The sequence below is a fragment of the Physcomitrium patens genome, chromosome 11, assembly GCF_059467195.1.
Source record: "Physcomitrium patens ecotype Gransden chromosome 11, ASM5946719v1, whole genome shotgun sequence".
Classification (NCBI taxonomy): domain Eukaryota; kingdom Viridiplantae; phylum Streptophyta; class Bryopsida; order Funariales; family Funariaceae; genus Physcomitrium; species Physcomitrium patens.
This window is the reverse complement of record NC_143420.1, coordinates 9,311,908-9,333,127: the sequence shown is the minus strand read 5'-3', so window position 1 is coordinate 9,333,127 and position 21,220 is coordinate 9,311,908. Positions and strand designations below refer to the sequence as shown.

Sequence of the window (21,220 nt, the reverse complement as noted above, 5' to 3'; positions counted from 1 at the left end):
ATGTAAAACAAGGAGAGGGCTCTGAGAAGAGAATATGACCTTTACTAGAAGTTGTGCAAGGTTCCAGCCGCACGGTGTCGTGTTGTAACACGAGTATACAGTGAAAATAAAAAATAAAAAATAAAAAAATAAAAAAAAGAAGAAGGGGAATTTTATTAATATTCAGTTACCTCGAATATTGGGAGCATTGACCAACTCCAGTACAAATACTGAGTGGTCAGATTCAGTCACTCCGTTACAGTCAGCCGGGGTATACTGAAATGCTCCGTTCGATTCCAATAACGGGAGTCAGCAGGAAGAGAAGGATCAATTCACACGACGGGTTCGAGGAGCCAATTGGATCCAATTTTGAGAATCCAATCCGGGTCCTCTTACCCAATATGAGACCTGTATTGGTGGGGCAACCCAATGCAGTCTAGTTACGGGAAAATCCGGATCTTACTACGGGCCTCAGCCAGTCTGACGCGAAGACCAATTTGACCCAATTACACGAGCATCCAGGTTACTATGGGCATCTTACCCAATATGGGACCTGAATTGGTCGGGCGACTCAATGTGGTCCCGATTACGGGGTTTCGATTCTGTTTCGGGATGTCTTGTTCTCTGTGCCATTTCAGAGAATGTTGTTTACGGTAAATGGATCTCTTAAAGGTAAAAACGAAGGAGAAGGCCTTGATGACGTGAGCCAATTTCGGATCTAAGCTCTGACGGCGGGAGCCAATTCCGGATCTAAGATGGAAGATTGAAGAAATTTAGAGGATAAGGTTAGGGGAGAATATAGTTTTAGGGAGGGAGGGTTTTTTTTTTTTTTTTTTTTCTTGGGATCGGGGGGGAGCGGGTTTTTCAAGCTTTTGCAAGGTTACCAGTTCGGGTTTTTCATTGGAGGTTTTTTGGAGATCAAGGGAATTAGAGAGAGGAGCTTCATGCTTCGGGTCGGGGAAGGAAAGACATAGAATTTGGATTTTTCTTCTTCGTAGAGTTTTGGGAAGACTGAGACAATCGCTGCTGAAGTCAGTGTTGTAATGGTGAATCGGGATTTTTAAATGAAGTGGGTTTGAATACTCTTGACTTTTTTATAAAATCGAGTTACGTCTGTGATTGAAGGATTAAAAGGGTGTCTATAGGATTGAGTATGCGGAGTGAATGAAATTTATTGCGTTAATCTAACAGGACAATCAATGGATACAAGATCGTAAGTACAAAGGGGTATTGAAGATTAACAGTTTGGGTTGTTCGGGGTTCTCTGTAACGTCTAGAGACCTACCGGCTGGGAAATAAAAAAAAAAAAAAAAAAAAAAAAAAAAAAAAAAAAAAGACTTCGACAAGCAGTCGAAGAGCATCCGTATAGATTTACTGTACATTGTTGCAGTCGTTTATGTTCCAGCAGTCAAAAACTGATAGACTGCTTGACTATCGGCGAATCTCCATACTACCTTCTACAGCCAGACGCCCGGCGCGTTCTTGAGCAAGAAAGCACGTAATACGACAACGGTCCCTATTGTAGCTGAACAAACTCGTTTTCCGACATATTATCTTCTTTCACATCCATACTCCTCATTTTGTGATTGCGTCGTTTCTTTGGATAATATTGAGCAGTGTACTTTGGTTCTCCACAATATAAACATAATCCTTCTTGACGACGACGAGTCTTTTCTTGCTCAGTAAGAGGTTTGAAACATACTGCATCAATTTGCATATCCTCTACTTCCGAATATATGTGTTGAAGAGGTGTTGGTATTGCCATTGAATTATAGTAACGTTGAGGTCCACTTGTACGGTTCTCAGATCGAAATTCAAAAAGGCGATTGTCGTACTTTTTAGCAAAGTCAATTGCTTGACTCAATGTTTGAGGATCAGGTAAGTTGAGCATTAATTTTTTTACCTCATATTATAATCCGTAGAGAAATTGGCTAATAAGTGCAGCATCATCCCACTTGATATCAGTTGCAAGTTGTCAAAATTGTGAAGCATATAACGTTACTGATTGATTGCCTTGTCGTAAAATACGGATCTTATTGGTTGCCACACGAATTGCATCATGTTCTCCATACATGGATCGAAACTCCGCCAAAAAAGCCTCTAGATTATCCAATATTGGATCTCGTCGTTCAAGAAAAGATGAAAACCATGATAGTGCCGAACCTGAAAGAAGCGTATCAATGAATCTAACTTGTGATCCTGGAGTTGGATAGCTTTGGGGTTGAAGTTCAATCACAAGTTGCACTTGATTGATAAATCCTCGAAATTTAGATCTAGTGCCATCAAACTTCTTGGATAGGGCAATTCTTGGTTCTCTAACATTTGAAGGGCGTTCCACCATAGGAGAAAGGACATGGTTTGGTGCAGATGTTGAAGTAGTTCCAACCATTTCTATATCTTCACTTCCTGCCAATCTTGTTGCTCATTGTAGTGGTAAATTGAGTTGATGCATCGCAAGCATTAACTCCCTCAATTGCTCTTGCATTTGTGCCATTGCACTCTTTATTTCAAGAAGTTCTTCGATGATAACACTTAGAAGAGGGAAGATGTCTAATATCGCTCAAGATAAATAGAAGAGAGGACTTGTGGACAAAGAAAATACTAAGGACAATATTAGTTTAGAAGAGGGTAATCCGCAACTTCTAATATGCTTATATCTTATCAAGAAAAAGGTGTAATCCACTCTTAATCAAGATTAGACAAAGCTCTGATATTGTAGGTGTACTCTTGTCAATCTCTCAAGGAAAAGAACTCGATGAAAAAACAATTCAGACAAGTGAGCCTTCACTCAAAGAGAGGTAAAAAAATATATATAAACAAGTATATATATTGAAAGAGAAACTAGAATGGCTATTGCCAAAAGACAAGAAAACTAAAGACCCTTGAAATTAGACTAGAAGCAAGAAAGGAGTTGACAAGAGTGAAGAAGCCTTCACTCTTGTCTCTATATATACTATCTAACTATGGGCTACGTGGCGACGTTCTATAGGACCTCCAATATATGTTGACTTTGTAGGACACATGCCTTGACTTATAAGGCAAGTTTTTCTACGTGTGGGCCACATAGTTAGCTTGATCTTCAAGCTAACAACATGTGTGGCACATGGCCAACTTGTTGACCACGTTTCTAATCCAAAAAGTCAATTAAAGACACCTATGAAGTCAAAGCAGCGTCTAGGAAGTTTCTAAGAAGCTTCCATATTAAATATTATAGAATTAACTTACTTTTATCTATTTTTACTTACTTCTACCTATTTCTATATGTAGTTATTAGCTTACATGATTATGGCCGTGACAGCAAGGCAATATCAAAGTAGGTTGGAATATCTTGTTCATTGATGTGGATATAATAATAATAAATACATATGGGAGTAAACAAAGAATCTTGTAAGTATAGAATAAAATATCAAATTTTTTTATTAATAATATCCATCAAAACAAAGATAAAAAGTCAAGTAATTCCATGCTATAAATAAAGGATGTTCAATGAAAATTATATTCTATCTTTTATCCTTCATTATAAGTTTTTTATATTTTGTGATCCTAATAAAATAAAGAATCTACACTCCTTAGATTCAACTCAAGAGCTATCATTTTTTGACTTATTAGATAAGACATTGCAACTGTTATAGCCTTCAAGGCAACATAATCAAAGTAAAGATCTTAAAAAAACAACATATTCTCCCTTAAATAGATGGCAATATATAATGCGCTTGATATCATGACTTTGGACAAGTCTCTTGATGTTTGGTGATTTTATTAGAGGTAGGAATGACTCTTGATAGTATAATGAATGTTTTGTTTATAGAAATTTATGAAAGCCTCAACAATGATCAAATAATAGGGTGGTCTTTTTCTTGTGGAATAGGATATTATCGATGGCTGAGAAGACTTTTCAACTACCTTCAAAGGAAACAATCAAAATATGTAATACATTTAATTTGTCATATCTTAGACTTCATTACTATGTGATCATTGCTCCTCATAGAACTTGTCTCTAAAAAATTAGGCAATATCATAGATATACATATGTATACTAATAGTTATCTAAGTAATATGAATAAATAGAAATAGGTAAAAATAGTTTAATTTCATAATAACTTCTAGAGAAGCTTTCTAATAGTCTAGAATCTTAAAAAAATAAGCCTTATTAATAGAATATAAAGATAAAAAAAGCTAAAATCCAAAACAATTCAAAGTAAAAAGAAATTCTTAAATATATTTTCAAAGAATTCTTAAATATATTATTTTTTATATTCAAAGAATTTCTTTTCATTTTGAATATAAAAAATAATAGAAATATATGTATATATATATATATATATATATATATATATATATATTTATATTTATATATTTATATTTATATATTTATATATATATTATTTAAATAAAATATAATTTTTATTTATTAAATTAAAACCTTTAAATTAATTAATATTATTCTTAAATTTTTTTTATCAATAAAAACTTCTTTTAATCAATCTTGATAGAATATTAATTTATATTTTTTTAATTTGATAAGAAATATATTAAGAATGTTTTTTAAAACTTTAATTTACTATAATTTTTATTTATGTAATATATATTTTATTTAAATCTAATATTTATAAAACAATTATAAGAAGCTTTGTTTTTTTATTAACAACCAACTCTAACAAAGGTAGAAGATTAAGAGAACCAACTTTTTAGTAAGAGTTTATGATTGAAATTTTTTCAAACTAAATATTAAAACTTAGAAGGTCATGTTAATAGAAAAATTTAAAATATATATATATATATATATATATATATATATATATTGTAAATAGAATGTAACAAGTGAATAAGAAACTTGATGTTTAAAACAAATGACATTGTTGCCAAAAGATATGCATAATTGTAAAAGACAAACAACAATCAAATAGAATACGAAATTATATAAGACTAGATGTATATTTTTATTAGTCCTTACTTTAGACACATTTTCAATTTTTTAACTTCTCTTTTATACAATTGACTACTACAAGTTACATCCAACAACACTCTAACAATGATATTTAGAAAAGAAAGATTTTAAAAAGCACATGAGACAAACAAAAATATACATATTATTGTATATACTACTGAAGCACATCCAAATTTTAAAACTCTAAGGAAATATAAGCTTAAGGTTAGGTTCCTACTGAATAAAGTAAATTTTAAATACCCATCCAAGACATTTAGAAGAAAAACACATCTTCTTTTAGCATCAAATTCAAAAGAAACCACTAAACTCTATGTTCACTTTTGCAAAGAAATGAATCAGGTTAAAGCTGGAAAATTTGCAATTCCAAACATACAATGATTCTCAACTTTCTATTCATCAAACAAATCCGTTATGTAAAAGTGAACATTTCATCCCTTGGGTCAATTGCTATTGTGGGTCTAGTTGATGTACAGGATGCAGAGGTTCGATGCTTTCGGAGAACGGAGTAATCTTTCAAAGGAATCCCAATTTCACAACCAAGAATTGACTCAAACATCGATGAAGAAAGTTGCATTCTCTCCCAGCAGTTCGTTTTGCACCTGTTCAGCTGAAACCTGGTGCCCAGAGCCTGAAAATATAACTAAAGACAGAAGAGTCAGTGAGTGAAAGTGGTTGATGCAGTTGAAACTTCAACTAACTGCATCAACCACTTTCACTCACTCCTTCAGTTCCAATGGAGCTTCTTCTACACAACATAAGAGGAATAAGCAGGAGCTGGGCTGCAGAATCATCCACAACGTGCAAACAAGTTAGTTTTGCAGAAGATTGAGTCAACAGTTTTTTTTCAGTGCACTGCGATCTGGATCTGTGACCTGGGCAGATTTTGTTGTTGATAGTGCTTCAAAGTTGCACTGAAAGTGTGAGCTCCGACGCACCCAACTCTCACGCTTAGTATTTCGTGAGTTAGATTGCGCCCCCTAGGATCTCGGAGCCGCCAGACTCAGCCGGAGGCCAGCGGAAGAGAGTTACAACCGTCATGTCCGAGTATATAACCCCATATGACCAACATCCTCAGAGCCTCAGGCTCTGCATCGCACCGGATCCCCTTCGAATCGTAGCCCAGATTGTTAGGCACTGCATTGAAGTAGATACTGTGTAACAGTCCTGATCCAGATTATCAGGCACTGCTTTGCAATGAATTAGCTTCGTGACGTTGTCGTGCTCCACGTTGTCAGGCATTGCATCTTGCTCAAGCCGAAGTATCCGGCTGAGAATTTCAAAGATTGTAAATAAACTATTCGAGTTTAGCGAGTTTATAAGAAAGTCGCTATGAGAGAGTGCCTTTCTATCCACGTTGGTCAAGCCGGCATTCAGATCGGCAACGCGTGTTGGGAGCTTTTCTGTCTCGAGCACGGTATCCAGGTGCGCTTTAAGAGTTCATGATGTCAAGTGAAGCAATGTTAAATCATTGTTCATATATTAATGACTTCACGAATTTGTGAGATAGAGTGACAGCAGGATCCAGAGGGGTTTTCAAGGTAACATGGAAAGCACGTAAGTTTTTGTATGTGCACTGTGCAGCCTGATGGGCAAATGCCAAGTGACAAGACAGTGGGAGGAGGAGATGATGCCTTCAATACCTTCTTCAGTGAAACGGGAGCGGGAAAGCATGTGCCTAGATGTGTCTTCCTGGACTTGGAGCCCACTGTGATTGATGAGGTGAGGACTGGCACGTACCGCCAGCTCTTTCACCCCGAGCAGCTCATCAGTGGCAAGGAAGATGCCGCCAATAACTTTGCTCGAGGGCACTACACCAGTATGACCTCACCACTACTGCTACCAATTTACATACAATTTCTTCGGACAGCATTACTTCTATGCGCTTTGTCCTCAAATCATTCCGCATGAACGTTATATTGAGGTTTCAAATCACCCGTTCTGAACCACATGCAACCTGGTTACTTATGGTTTCTGACGTTGTTACAATCTTCTACCTTGTTCTTTTTTTTTTGCTGCTTTTGCAGTTGGGAAAGAGATTGTGGATCTGGCGCTGGACAGAATTCGAAAGCTGGCCGACATGTGCACTGGTCTGCAGGGATTCATGGTCTACCACGCAGTCGGTGGCGGCACAGGCTCAGGCCTCGGCTCCCTGCTCCTGGAGAGGCTGTCAGTTGACTACGGCAAGAAAACCAAGCTTTCCATGTGCATCTTCCCAAGCCCACAAGTTTCTGGCGCAACCGTGGAGCCTTACAACAGCATTTTGTCATGCCATGGCCTCTTGGAACACACAGAAGTCTCGGTGATGTATGACAACGAAGCCATATACGATATATGTCGAAGGAGCTTGGACATAGAGCGGCCCACGTACACGAACCTGAACAGGCTAATCACGCAGGTGATGTCGTCATTGACTGCCTCTTTACGATTCGACGGAGCACTCAACATGGACCTCACCAACTTCCAAACCAATCTGGTGCCATACCCGAGAATCCACTTCATGCTCTCCTCGTACGCCCCCATCATCTCTGCGGAGAAAGCATACCACGAGCAGCTGTCTGTGTCGGAGCTGAGCAACAGCGTGTTCGAGCCATCCAGCATGATGGCAAAGTGCGATCCCAGGCATGGCAAGTACATCGCCTGCGCGATGATGTACCGGGGAGATGTGGTCCCCAAGGATGTGAATGCAGCTGTGGGCACTCTCAAAACGAAGCGGACGATCCAGTTTGTGGACTGGTGCCCAACTGGGTTCAAGGTGGGTATCAATTACCAACCTCCAACGGTGGTGCCTGGCGGGGACTTGGCCAAAGTGCAGCGAGCGTTGTGCATGATCTCCAACAGCACGGCGGTGGCGGAGGTTTTCTCACGCCTGGACCACAAATTCGACCTAATGTATGCGAAGCGGGCTTTCGTGCACTGGTATGTTGGTGAGGGGATGGAAGAAGGCGAATTCTCGGAGGCGAGGGAGGATTTAGCAGCTCTGGAAAAGGATTACGAGGAGGTGGGTGCGGATTCAACCGAGGATGATGGCGAGGACGAAGGCGAGGAATATTAGCCCAACCTCGGTTCCAGCTCCGACCAGTCGGCGGTTTTCTTTTGTACAAAAACACACATTCATCGGATGATATCTTTCGTTTTTTCTTACACCCTACAACAACTGTTCTTCACTTCGCAGTGAGATTGTAGAACTGAAGTGTGCGGTACTCAATTACCGTTGAGCCCACTCTTTCTTTGTTCGGAATTCGAATTCTTGCAACTTATTTCTGTTGAAATGCTTCACTAGTAACACGATTTCACTGCAAAGTGCTCTTGGTTTGTTCAAAGCGGCAATATGGTTTCTCAGTTCATTCGGATCCGTTGCATGAGAATTCTTCATTACCTGCAATGTTTCACGTTGTCATGTGACCAAATCCAATAGACGAATGTAATATTTATTCATCGTTTTGATGTTGGATGCAATTTGTTTTTTTACTTCCAGTCATTATTAAAATCATGTTCTTTATGAACAGTGAGGTTACGCATTTTTCTCTCAGGAAATGTCTGTGGAATTAAAAGAGCAATGGAGTGTTTGATGTGATGCTTGGTAATAGTACTATTCTAATCAACAAAATCCTGGAAAAATATTTTAAAATATCTGCAGTAGTCCAAAACATCAAAACACATTTCAATTGGAGGTAGTAATATCAAGTTTTAGCCACTAAAAATATTACCAAGAATAGTGATGATTGGAGACAACAAAGGAGAGAATTCTTTCTTAAGTGCTATACTAATAGAAAAATAAGTGCCTTATTGTTTACCAAATCAAAGCAAGTTATTATCCTATTGACATTAAAAGAAGGGAATTGTTAGGTAGACATTGACTTTTATTATATTAGATAAACACCTCTTTGTTACAACAAAAATACACTATTGCTACAAGTTTTTCAACAAGTTGGACACTAATGAATTTAAAAGGTATAAAGAAATAATAAAAATCAACATCAATCCACAACGTAGGAAATTCATCTATGTTTGTTAGAAAGAAAACAATGGAAAATCTTTTAAGAGTTTTTTTTTACTTTGCAATGAGATCTTTCAATCTCCATCTCTTTTCTCCCAAAATGTAGGAATGGTGAAAAAAATCACTGCTATTGGGATCTTTTCATCCGCACCACCTTTGTGATCTTGCAATGTCATTAGTTATGCAGTGAGTTAAAATTCCCACATCAGGGAGGTACTTGTATTCACCACATCTTCAACATTAATTACAATGTCAATCAAAAACAGCAAAAAAATTACTGTCAGACATTGATGTGCTAGCTAGCAAGAAGTGAAACAAGCAACTATTAATACAAAGATAAGTTCGGATTAGTAGTTGAGTAAGAGAGATTAAATTTACTAATAAATCCCAACTTTTAGAGAATACCTTAAATTGTCCAATCTACTAAGATTGAAAATTACGCCCATGTGGTGAAATGTGCAGCATAGACCATTCACATTGTGCTCCAAATACACTCTGACCATTCATACATGAACATGGCACAAAATTGTGCTTTATAAAGTCTTTTAGAGTCAATAGGCTTGAAATTGATTTTTATAGGAAAAGAATGCCATAGATCAAATCTTCAACAACTTTGATTAAGATAATTGATTTGTGCATCGAACCTGTTGCCAAAATGGGTTGTAGAAATTTGAATATGCTTAAATTGTACCACCTATTCTTAATTGCAGCATTCTAACTAGTGGGTATATTTAGAAATCAGTACCCAATTTCATATATTGAAACTCAATTGTCGATATTTCTACTAAACCTGATAGCACCAAATTGTAGTTTGAAAATTGTAATTTGAGATGCAAAATATGAAGCTATTACCACATCTATATCAAAGATATTAGTGTAGATTGGCTCGCCCTACCAAGTGCGTCAAAGACCTAATCAGACACATGATACAATTGATACAAACCACTTACAATTTGGGTTTTCACAATGTAAAATCCACGGCAATCACATTATTACTACAAAGACTATGTAACTCCCAATATCATCCAAATGAACTGCTTGCAACTCAATCCTTCAAAAATGAAATAAATTGAGCTCAATGGCCTTTTAATGAGAGAGTAAGCTCACATTAAGATCTTGATAGTAGGATTGTGTCAAAAGATTTCCCTCTAACCATCATGTGGGATTATCTTTTTTCTTAGATTTCACATCAATAAGAGAGTTGCAAAAGCTAGTGGAGTCAAAACAAGAGCATTTATCAAGAAGAAACTGAGAGACCTGCTCACTATACAATAGATGAAGTTGAGATCTTGTTATTTGAGCCATTAGTGTTGCCTTCAAATCCTTTATAATGTCTAGACATCAATCATCTCATATATTAAATCTTACTACCTATCTGATCACTCTGCCTACATCCTCCAATACAAACTAGAGAACCCATGGCAGATTAATCTGCCAATTTCATTTTTATTTTTATTTTTTTATATCAATCTTCAGTTCTGATTTATGAATTTTTCTTCACAATCCACATGATTTGATTCAATTGCAAGATCCAAATTTTGAAGCTTTGTTGAGCCGCCTTGAACTTTGAGACCAAGTGTGTATCATATAGTGATGTCACTGAAATGAGGGAATGGAAATGGAAACTAAAAGGATACAATGATGGTTTAGACATTTGGGTCAATTTAATAAAAGTCTAGATTGTTTTAACATTCTCCTATATATATCAAAATATAGATTCTTACATGCAAAAACTTCAAAAATAATCATATAATATTGTGATAGTTATAACTTTATTGAGTTTCAATGATAATAAAGACCTAACGTAATAATAAAGACCTAACACTTTTATGATGTGTTTTCTAATTTTACAATAATAAAACTTTTATATATAATTTTATTAAAGCATAAGAGCTTGAGAATTTCTAAATGCTATTTCCAATAACTAAGTCATATATATATATATATATATATATATTTATGTTGATACTTGATGCTGTTATGAAAAATTTCTATTTTTAAGTACCAAAGGGGCAACCATTGACCACACTGCACATAAACAAGAAAATGTTGAATTATAAATTTTGATAGAATATAATTTAAATTTAAAATTTTCTTTGTTATATTTAGAACTTGCAACCATGGAAAGGCATTTTCAGTGAACATTGAAGAAAATAAGCAAAACTTTGTAAGGAAAACAAAGTCGTTCATAGAGACAATTATGGAAAACAATTATAGAAAACACAACAATAAAGTTTATATACTGAGTAGACTGCAAAAAGAATAATATAGTAAACAAATTTTTTCTGTATTTTGAATAAGACAATATGACCAATTCACAATCAAAGTATAAAAATTGTAAATAGTAAAAATTATTTCATGTGTAATCATTTCAAGAATTATAATTGCATAAATATTTCTTTTTAAACTGATTATCAAAAATCTATTTCTATCAATCAAACAACAGGCATATTTAATTCATGCAATATAAAAGAGTTCTGATTTTTATTTCAATTTGGAACACAAAAAATTAAATTGAATTAACTTATATTAAATTAATAATTTAGTAAATTTCCAAACTTATATACATGGTCAAATAATCCTATTTCTTCAATCCCTCTCTATCCTAAATATATCTCCATTTTTATCAATAAAAATAAAATAAATAACACTGGAAATTAGGATGAAAAGTTTTTTTTGTCTAAAATTTTGAAATGCATGAAGATTTAAGTTCAGAGAAGTCAAAGCGATTTTTTTACAACACCCAAAAACTGTATATATTCCCTCAGATAAGCATTAACAAGTGGCTTTTCTTTTTCTTTTTTCTTTTTTCTTTTTTTTTGGGGGGGGGGGATGCTGAGCTGGATTAGAAATCAACAAGGGATAACTACACTAACTATTTTCATTGAAAGGAGATTCTGCACCCTCACATTAGATGTGAATAGATAAGAAAAACTGTATTCTTTAGTTTGTGCTGTCAAGTTCATTCAAAGACACCCAAGACTATCCAAAACTATGAAAATAATAATGTAAATAATAAATAAATAAATAAATAAATAAACAAATGGCCTTTGAAGGTTAACACACCATTACGAGAACCCACAATCCCACAATCCTCCCCAAAGCCAAGTCAAACAGCATATCAGGAGCTCACCATAAACACCTGCTGCCAGCCACTCATTTGCAATCTTCACCCACACTCCTGTCCACCCCATGTCAATGCTCCACCTGACAAACACACCCCCACCAAATCCATCTTGTGAAAAAGAAATCAAATAGATGCACAAAATTAGAAGGAAGGGAAGAAGAATTCCTAGGAAGCTAATATATATTGGGAAGCCTTACTTGTGAATGGTGTGGTGGGAGCTCCATCCCACTAGAAGCATGGCAAAGTACATAGCACCAATGGCAAATACAAAGTGAAACACCCCATAGCAGTATTGCACTTGGCCTTCATCTGCACCCGCAGCCTTCAAAGGAAGCTGATCCACAACAGCATAACTGTGGGTCACTCATTTCAAGCAGCTTTTACAATCACTCAGGAGGCAAAAAAAAAGGCTTGAGACAATGGAAGATAGACTGAGCAGACAAGGTCTATGATACTGAGAACATACAGAGAAGGATCTGAAATGGACTCCAGTGGTGAATGTTGCCAGTGAGATGGCACCGAAACCAACTACAAATTCCTGCATCACGCACGTTCACAAATTACACCCAGGGCTTTTTCACATTGATTTGCACTGCATCAACAGGAACTTGCAACACCTTGAAAATTTCCATTCAAACTTGAGTCTTCACAATGTTGAAAGAAAACAAGTAAATAAAACAAATACATGACTTTCATGTGTTTGTGGATAAGAGGGACAGGAAATTACACATGTACTATTTATTGTTACTGGATTTCATTGCAGGCACGATAAGGTTAGTGTTGTACATACCACTATAGTTAGCCAGTCATACTTGCCACCACTGGGATGTGGGTGGATTCTGCAGGTTGATGAAAGTGGCTCACTGCAGCCCACCCATCAATCAACATTGAAGAGCAGCAGGGATTACCCTTATCAGAATTACATTACAAAGCCGTTGCTCAACTATAAGAAGTGCATGTGCAAATAGACATAATTTGAAAACAATACCCTAAGGTACTTTTTGAAGGTACTTTGACAAAGGCCCCTGCTTGGTGTCATAAATATAATTTATTTGTTTATTATTTATTTTTAGCTTCAATCTCTAACATCACAATGCTGCAGAAATCGGAATACAAATCTGAATAAGTTGATTTTGTTTTTTGTTAAGGTAAAGAATGTGCCTCATGATTGCAGACCAGCAGAGGAATACAATGTAAACTGCCATAAGACCTGATGTTAAAAGGCCAGCATTCACCTACACAAGATGAAGAATCACTCAGTCCTTCATCCTTATTGATGCCATCCTTGAAAGCATTACACATCATTATACTCTAGGTGATGAACATTAATCTACAATAATGATGTCCTCACCATCAATAGCATACAAGTTAGCAAACATATAAAACAGTGTTTAGGCTTTTAGACTTTTTGAGGATGAATTGTGCTAGTGGTATTGAAACTGCATTGTGACATGGAAAATACATGTACCTTGGAATTCACTGAGAGAAGTGTTGTGAACAAGACAAGGCAGAGGGTGGAGCTGATGAAGAAGACATTGAGCTTACAATCCTTGCTTGTAACAAACCATGCAATCATAACCCCGATGGTGAAGAGGGAAGCCATGAAGCACACTGCAGACACAAGAATCATGGGCACTCTCCTGCAAGAATGATGCATTAGTGTGAGTGATGAATGTTAATATTTGAACACATGCCAGATGCTGTGATGGCCATTCTCAAGTGTCTGGAAATTAGCTAAACAAGCTTTCATTTGTATGTCTCAGATTGATAATTTATTAGGATAGTACTTCTCACTCAGCTATGAGATTGGTGGGGAATTACCAGATGTGCTCATATTTTTCATTAAGCCATTCCTCATTCCAGAAGTAGATGAAGTTAATGAAACTCACCAACTGTATAACCAAGAATATTCTGCCAATCCATACATGGAAAAACTCATGCCTGTTAAGTGATCTGAGTAAGACCATTTTGTATTCTTATCCTGCATATAGTACATGCCAGCTGTGGTGGCACACAATAGTATCTGGCCCCGCTATTAACCAAATCCTACCTATAAATTTCAATGTACTCCGCTACGCTTTGCCATTTTAACCTACTTGCTCCATCTAGTTTAAACCCAGTTTCGACTGATGTGACTGTCTTTTCAAGCCTACAAATATCAACATCAACGTATTCACTAAGACCTGCTCTGGACTAGAAGCCAGTGAAGACATTTAATTGTCAGTAGACATATACAGTGAATGTAAATTAGTTCCTTAACCAGCTCATCATTAGTTGCGAAATAAAGCTAAAATTTATTGCAGAATGCTCTCGTTTCATGAGGTTTCAGCTATTCTAGAGCTTGGGCTGACTTGAATAGGTACCGGACTAGAGAATTACCTTTTTATAAAAACGCATGTTCTTCTGAGACTGACAATTTCATTGCAGAACACAAGATTAGAGGTAGATCACGTACCCAGCTCCAAACCTTGCAATTTCTCCTGCACATAATAACAGTGCGAAACAAGTATGAGATAGTAATACAGTTGATGATTATTTTACATAAACGAAAAAATGGAAGCAATTAAAGTGGAGATTTACCATATATCGCGATGTAATGCGGTGGTATTAGGAATGGCATCACCATGAGAGCAGCCCACCCAAGTGTCTTGATAGGCCACCATCCCGAATGCCATGAATCTCTTGGATCCTTGGTACTTGAAGTCCCTACTGTGGTTAGAAACATGAAAGAGAAAAACATCTGTCATGGTTATTAAGGACCATCGCAAGAAAGTTCCCAGGGTGCAGTGGATAGTGAAGTGTGTCTCAAGATTAGAGTGAGAACAAATCCTGAACAGAAAACTTGAGTTTGTTCTGTAGGATCCAGAACCATATTAACCACTTGATGTTAGAATTGAAGTAACACACAAGCTAAATCTCTGGAGACTTGAACTACCACTGGAACGAAATGCAGCTAAATCACCTATTCTTCGGTAATATCCCGAAGTTATTGAGAGGATACAAAACAGCCAAAACTGAGGCGAAGGACTCCATCAGACCCCACGCAATCCAAGCTGCTTCGACAACCCTTAAGATCTGAATAAATGTACATGCACTTGAATTTATTAGGATAGATGAACATGAGAGTAATGCTGATTACTGGTGGAATTACAAAGCGACTAACCTCGTGTGAAACGACGGAAGCCCTCAAGATTTCAGCTCACCAGAGAGAATCAATTCATTTCATCAAACGTGAGGTGCAATGGCATGAGCCCTATTTTAACAATTACAAGTTGACTCAATGGGTGTGTACGACTGCATTCTCATGCTGAAGTAAACTCAGTGTACTGCCACAACCATCCTTATGATTCTTTTCCTTGAAATGGGAAGTGGGATTGAGAATCTTACAATGAAAGAGATGATATTTTTTGAGACTGTAATCACGCACAATCCACGCCAGAATGTTGCTCAGGAGGAAGAGAAGCCCATACATGTAGCGGGCCGCCATGCGGCACGAGCCTGTACATGATTGACAAAGGCAACATGATGCAGCCAAACACTCTGTCAAACACATCTTGATCCGCACTTAGAGTCGGCGCTTGACCCCAATCTTCAGCTGGAGAGGCCTTTGTCACCTGATCATCACAGCTTCACTAGGCAATTGCGGGTTACACATTCTACAGAAGACCACAGTTTTCACTCAACGGAAGAATATCACCCGCACAGTTGGAAACGATTAATTGAAATCTTCGGGCCATGTACTAACATAAAAAAAAAATGTTACTTCACACCCCAAAATATCTCACCCTTTTCCACACCTCAAAATTCTCGAGATCAAATTTGTTAACACTAATCTCACACTCTTGCCAAATTAGGTCTGCTTATGTAACAACCATCCATCGTCACAAAAATAGCTACAGAAGCGATTGCAGCTGATGAAAAATAAGGTGCTGGGACGAGAAGCAACCCTTTCTCCACACAAACAGAACTCAAAAGAAACATACAAAATGAAGAAGAAGCAACATCTCAACACCCAACCGCAAACTGCAAAACCAAGAAGTGATAAGTGTACCGGTGCGTGTAGGCAGCATTCACCGTCATGGACTTTCATGCGTGTCCAATGGAATCGAAAGGTGGCAGGACACATGGATTCTACGAAGTGGGTGACAAAGGGCATGAACTATCAACGGAGGTCAAGAAACGTTGAAAGCAAGCAACTTTGTGACAGTTTTGCAACCCCATAACTCGGCGTTTTGCGGTGCGTAATCTGCTTCGAAGCCTGGAAGATGATGAAGAGGTTCCATCTTTGCGAGTGCCAATCCGACACTAATCCTCGCTGCCGCTTCACTTTCAAAGCAGTCTCATTTATACTGTGGGGATGTTATACCGGTCTGGACCCGAAGGACCCCACGGGAATACTATACATGACCCTCTACATTTGCACGGTGTTGCGGGCGATGCGTTTGGGGCACATCACAGCACCAGCTATTGTGTTAAAATACAACACCGTGATCTTAAAAATGGTGCTTACAACTTTTTGAATATTCTTAATGTTGATTTTCATTTTAATATATTTTTCATTCTTTCTTATTATTATTAAAAAAAAAAAAAAAAAAAAAAAAAAAGAAGAAACTGGTTAGGTAAGCGTTGCTTTTCTTGGGTGGTTTCTGTAAAACAAATTTATTGCAAGCTCTACTGTGGGTGTTACAGCATCATTATGTATATGAAAAGTATGTCTATCAACCATCTGATGTATATGAAAATTGAAATTCATAACGAAAGTCTTTGTATTAGGTTTGAAAGACATTAATTAATTAGTGTAAAGGTAGAAACATTTAACCATAATTGCAGATTCAAAAAATATTAAAATTTTAGATTTTATAGCTTTTTTTATAAAAAAAATACTTTTTTAAAAAAATCGCCTTGTAATTTATTAATATGCTTATTTTTTATCAAAAAAAATTATCATGGATTTATCATGTCTTAGATGAAAATTTACAAACACCATGTATGGTGACAAAAGAAGTGCTGATTTTGAAAACAATACCAATAGAGAAGAAATTGTGAGCAAGAGAGGGGATGTAAATTACATTGGTAAGAACTTCAAGTAAACATACACCATAAACTTCTTGCTTTGTGCGAATATTATCTTAACCACAAGCCCAAAAAGTGCAATCACAAGTGATTGTAATGGGCCAATTACCTTTTGGAATTAGAGTGAAAGAATCAAATCATTCTTAGCAATTAGTCATGTGATGTGTGGTGGCAGAATTTTCATATCAAAAATCACTATGAAGCAAAATGGAATATGCATGCAATAAAGAAGTAGAAATCATGAATGCAAATTTTGATTTTTAAAAAATAAAGGTAGAATGTAACTTATCATGTGAAATATCTTTGTTGTGTAAGCTGGAATCATATTAGAGGCTTTTAGATATATTAGTTTCAGTAATGATATATATTTTTTTGGTAAAATCAATTTTTTCTTCCTCTTTGATTTTAAGCAATCAACAAACTAATAATTTTTCTTGCCGCAGTTAAAATATCATGTTCAACTTTTAAAATCTTGGATGTACTAAACATTATGTTGATGTTGTTCACAACAATTTATTGGCACAGATTTTAGAGCTTGTCCATAAGTAAAAAAACACAAGATCTCTTGGATTGTCTTATGCACCTTGCATTTAGAGGAATTTGCAGTGAAGAAGTTGAACTTAAAGAGTTAGAACAGTTTGTTGTTCTTTCAATCCATTTGTCCAAGCAGCAAGAATGCAGTTGTATCCTGAGGAAAACTTGACATGATTTTTGAAATGATCATGCTCTCTGGCATTTCATATTGTATATCTTTTAATAATAAAGATATATTCTCAATATTCTAAATATGTGAACTTATAGCATTGATTTGGGACATCTTATAATTGTAAAACTTACCTTGTAATTAAAAAAACATTCTTGATAATATATTGAAGATAGATGGAGCAAAGCTTTGTCCATATAGTCTCTGTAGTTGGACATCTTATTAATTTAGATTTAATATGTAGTGATATTCCAAAAGTTATGAACATTCTTGCATTTGCATATTTTTGATCCCATAAGTCAATGCATTCTTAAAATTTTCAATTATTTTGAGTAGATAGCATAATCAGTTGTCAATTAATTCTAGTAATCACACTGTAGACCTTTTTTTAGCTTGGAAAGCAATTTCCAAATGAAATTTCTTCGCATAAATTATTCTATGTCAAAAACTTTCTCGACAAATTTCTTGTGTTTTTCTAAGAGTTCAAGAAGTAGTTAATTGAAAGATGAACAAATAGAATAACAAAATTGATAATAGAGCAAAATTGATAACACACCAAGTTCATAAGAAAGCAAGGTATACTAGTGTTGCCTGAGGCACACTATGTAAACGTTGTAGAGGCCCAAAACCTGTTGAATTTAAACTCACACACACTAAACACAGACAGCAGCAATACAAAATGTGACCACAATTGTGCAATTGCACATGAATCACTTCACAGTACACTTTTCAAGATGCTGTTTAGTAAGTCGAATGAAAGTATTCATCAAATAAAACTTTAGGGGTTCGCGCACAGGCAACTCACCAATATCAGAGCCATGATAGTTTTGTCGTCCAGATTCGGCACCCCGTTTTCGCCCGGCAAGTCGAGTAGAATACTGATGAAGTCGTTCGGATTCCCTCCTCGCAATTTCCCAGATGCCAAAACTCTGTGCTCCTAAATGATGGCGTCACAAATCCAATCTAATTGACGCCGCACCAGGCCACATACTGTCTTCTCAGAATCCCAAAAGCACACCACTCGAAGAGGGAACAGACAAATAGAATGAAGTGTAATAAATTGTTGCAACAACGATGGACGGACGTGGAATGGCAAACACGACAGTCATACTATGTGGATATTACGGTTAGCAAGGATGTAACACTTATTTCACATACGTTGCGGATGTCTCTCTTGAATCCTGGCAAGTCCAGCCACCCAAGAGCCGGAACAAAGTGCCCAAGGTTCAGCGCTCCCAGCAACCGAGACAACTCATGGATGACATGCTTGAAATCTGTCCCGTAGAACCACACTCCCGCCTCCCCAACAACACTCGACATATCACCACCATCGATACCTCCATAAAGATATCCCTCATATCCACAATTTTGCCCCTCTGTGCTATCTCCATGACGGCCTTGACCATGCACTTCCACTCCTCAATGCGCCAATTCATGATGTTCCTGAACTTCTTGGGATTCAAAAGCTCATGCACACAGATTCTCCTGACATGGCGCCTGTTTGGACCGAAAAGCCCCATTGCAAAGTCGTGAGCATTGACGGCCACGATCTCAGTGAATTTCAAGTGTGGTCGAGATGAAAAAACATGGTCCTGCTCCTTATTGATCTGTGCAGCAAGCTGCAGACTACCTAACTAAACTGTCGGGACGCATCCTAGTTGCAGAATACAATGTGGCCGTATTTTTTGTGCAGCGCAAACATAGTCCTAAGGGGTTGCGAGCGTAATTGTAGCTGGTTTCCTAAAATAGGCAAATCTCTGGGACCAGGCCGAAGTCGCCATGGCTTCTTGAAGTACAAGAGAAGAAACACCAGGCTCAAAGGCGCTACCAACGTTACACAAGCAGCCATACGCAAGTGACCGCCCCGGATCCAGTCCAAGACTAGGCCAAGATTCAGCTGTGGAGAGAGGATATCCGTGACTCGAAATGTTTCACCTCAAACCTTCAAGATTTTCAGAGTGCTACAACTCTGCGTATACGGTGTAGTTTAGTCACAACATTAGACTTTAGTTACAGCACCGAGAGGCCAATGGTGCAGATACTTGTGTGATCGAATGAGATCATGGGTGGTTATCTGAGTGAAAATGCAACTTCGGTTCTTAACAACAGATTCTATAGTGTAATCTAGAAATTGTCCACCATAAGCTTTTAAACTCTCAGGAGCGCAGTGTAGAATCAAGCCTAAAATCCCATGTTACCAATCACAAGTTTGGGGAATCGAACCTGAGGAATAAACGACTGGAACTAAGCAGGAAGCATAGATCACTTGTGCACGGAATTCCCAGTGATCCCAGATCCAGAGACTCGTGGTGTGGAAAACAGATCTCCTGACTTCCGCTCAAGAATTAGAATCATGAAGAGTTTTCTAGGATCTGGTGTTCTTTGCTCTTGGACCCAAGTGGCCCTGTGACGCAATCCTCACCTGAAATACTTGTCCAATAGAAAAAAAAAATTCCAGTTGGATTAACTTGTCAGATAGATAGATAAATAGGGGAATGTTAAATAGACCAATGCTTTTATTAAAATTGATCCACCCTTGATAAAGAATATTGTAATCATTATAATTGTGGTTGGTTTTTATTGGTTACAAAATCCAATAGTGGAGAAATGAATCTAGAAGTCATCTTTTTTTCATGATGGTTAGGATGGATGGGTCATTTTAGTAAAAATTTGGATTTATTTAATATTTTTTAATATCTATAAATGTTCATAATGGAGAATGATTTGATTATTAGGTAAAATACAATTCATCCATGTGACATTTGTGTTTCAACCCTCTTGTGCTTAATATGAGTTTCTATTAAGATCCAAAAGTAAAGAGTGAACTTACTGATAAGAGTTAATCCAACTAGAACAAGAGCCCAAAAATGACACTTTTGCTTTAATTAGGCAAATTGGTGGACCTATCCTAAGTCCAATAGCCAAATGAAAAGGTGGTATTATGTTGGAATTCAAAATGTTGTAAATCAGAAACTTTCTCTATAGATTTTTTGATATTTTATAACATGGTATCATAGCATAGTTAGACTTTATTTTATTTTCTTCATTACTCATTATTTATTCTTATTTTAATTTTTCATTGTCACTTTAAGAGTGTTAAATCAACATAGTTTCAAAGTTTATTTCATCATTGCATTTATTGAATTCATAAAAAGAACTATAACACATAAACTTTTGTCATGAAGCATTTATTGTCTTCCTACAAATTTTACAAATATGTAGATCAAATGCTACAATATTATAATATAAAAATATTATCAAAAGAATAAAATATGGTGTTAAAAAAATAGATGATAAAACTTATTATATGCTATGTGATATTAAAAGAAGGTATAATTATTATTATTTTATTTGATTTTAGTCAAATGTATATTAAGTGGTATAGAAATTTAC

At 36.5% G+C, this 21,220-nt stretch overlaps 2 protein-coding genes across 7 annotated transcripts; one reads left to right on the top strand and one right to left on the bottom strand.

The window, feature by feature from the left end:
- The first annotated feature begins 5,970 nt into the window (after positions 1-5,970).
- LOC112288231 (tubulin alpha chain) lies at positions 5,971-8,247 on the top strand. Its single transcript, XM_024532219.3, has 3 exons — positions 5,971-6,349; positions 6,509-6,743; positions 6,952-8,247. The coding sequence occupies exons 1-3, from the start codon at positions 6,257-6,259 to the stop codon at positions 7,977-7,979; spliced, it is 1,356 nt and encodes a 451-aa protein (XP_024387987.1). The 5' UTR covers positions 5,971-6,256; the 3' UTR covers positions 7,980-8,247.
- A 1,891-nt stretch (positions 8,248-10,138) lies between these two features.
- On the bottom strand, positions 10,139-16,479 carry LOC112288232 (uncharacterized). Of its 6 annotated transcripts, none has more exons than XM_024532224.3 (13): positions 16,103-16,466; positions 15,439-15,665; positions 15,053-15,126; positions 14,632-14,791; positions 14,507-14,531; positions 13,873-13,962; positions 13,520-13,691; positions 13,213-13,286; positions 12,842-12,914; positions 12,518-12,589; positions 12,249-12,385; positions 12,058-12,131; positions 10,139-10,952 (listed from the first exon to the last, which is right to left on the bottom strand). In XM_024532224.3, exons 2-13 carry the CDS (start codon positions 15,602-15,604, stop codon positions 10,903-10,905), a joined length of 1,167 nt encoding a protein of 388 aa, XP_024387992.1. In that variant the 5' UTR covers positions 15,605-15,665; positions 16,103-16,466; the 3' UTR covers positions 10,139-10,902. The 6 variants fall into 6 exon arrangements, 5 of the variants coding, with proteins under 5 accessions (XP_024387992.1, XP_073393169.1, XP_024387991.1 ...); XM_073537068.2 differs by lacking the exon at positions 10,139-10,952 and adding an exon at positions 11,586-11,821 and having other exon boundaries at positions 16,103-16,468; XM_024532223.3 differs by lacking the exon at positions 10,139-10,952 and having other exon boundaries at positions 11,758-12,131; positions 15,439-15,678; positions 16,103-16,471.
- Between the last annotated feature and the right edge of the window lie 4,741 nt (positions 16,480-21,220).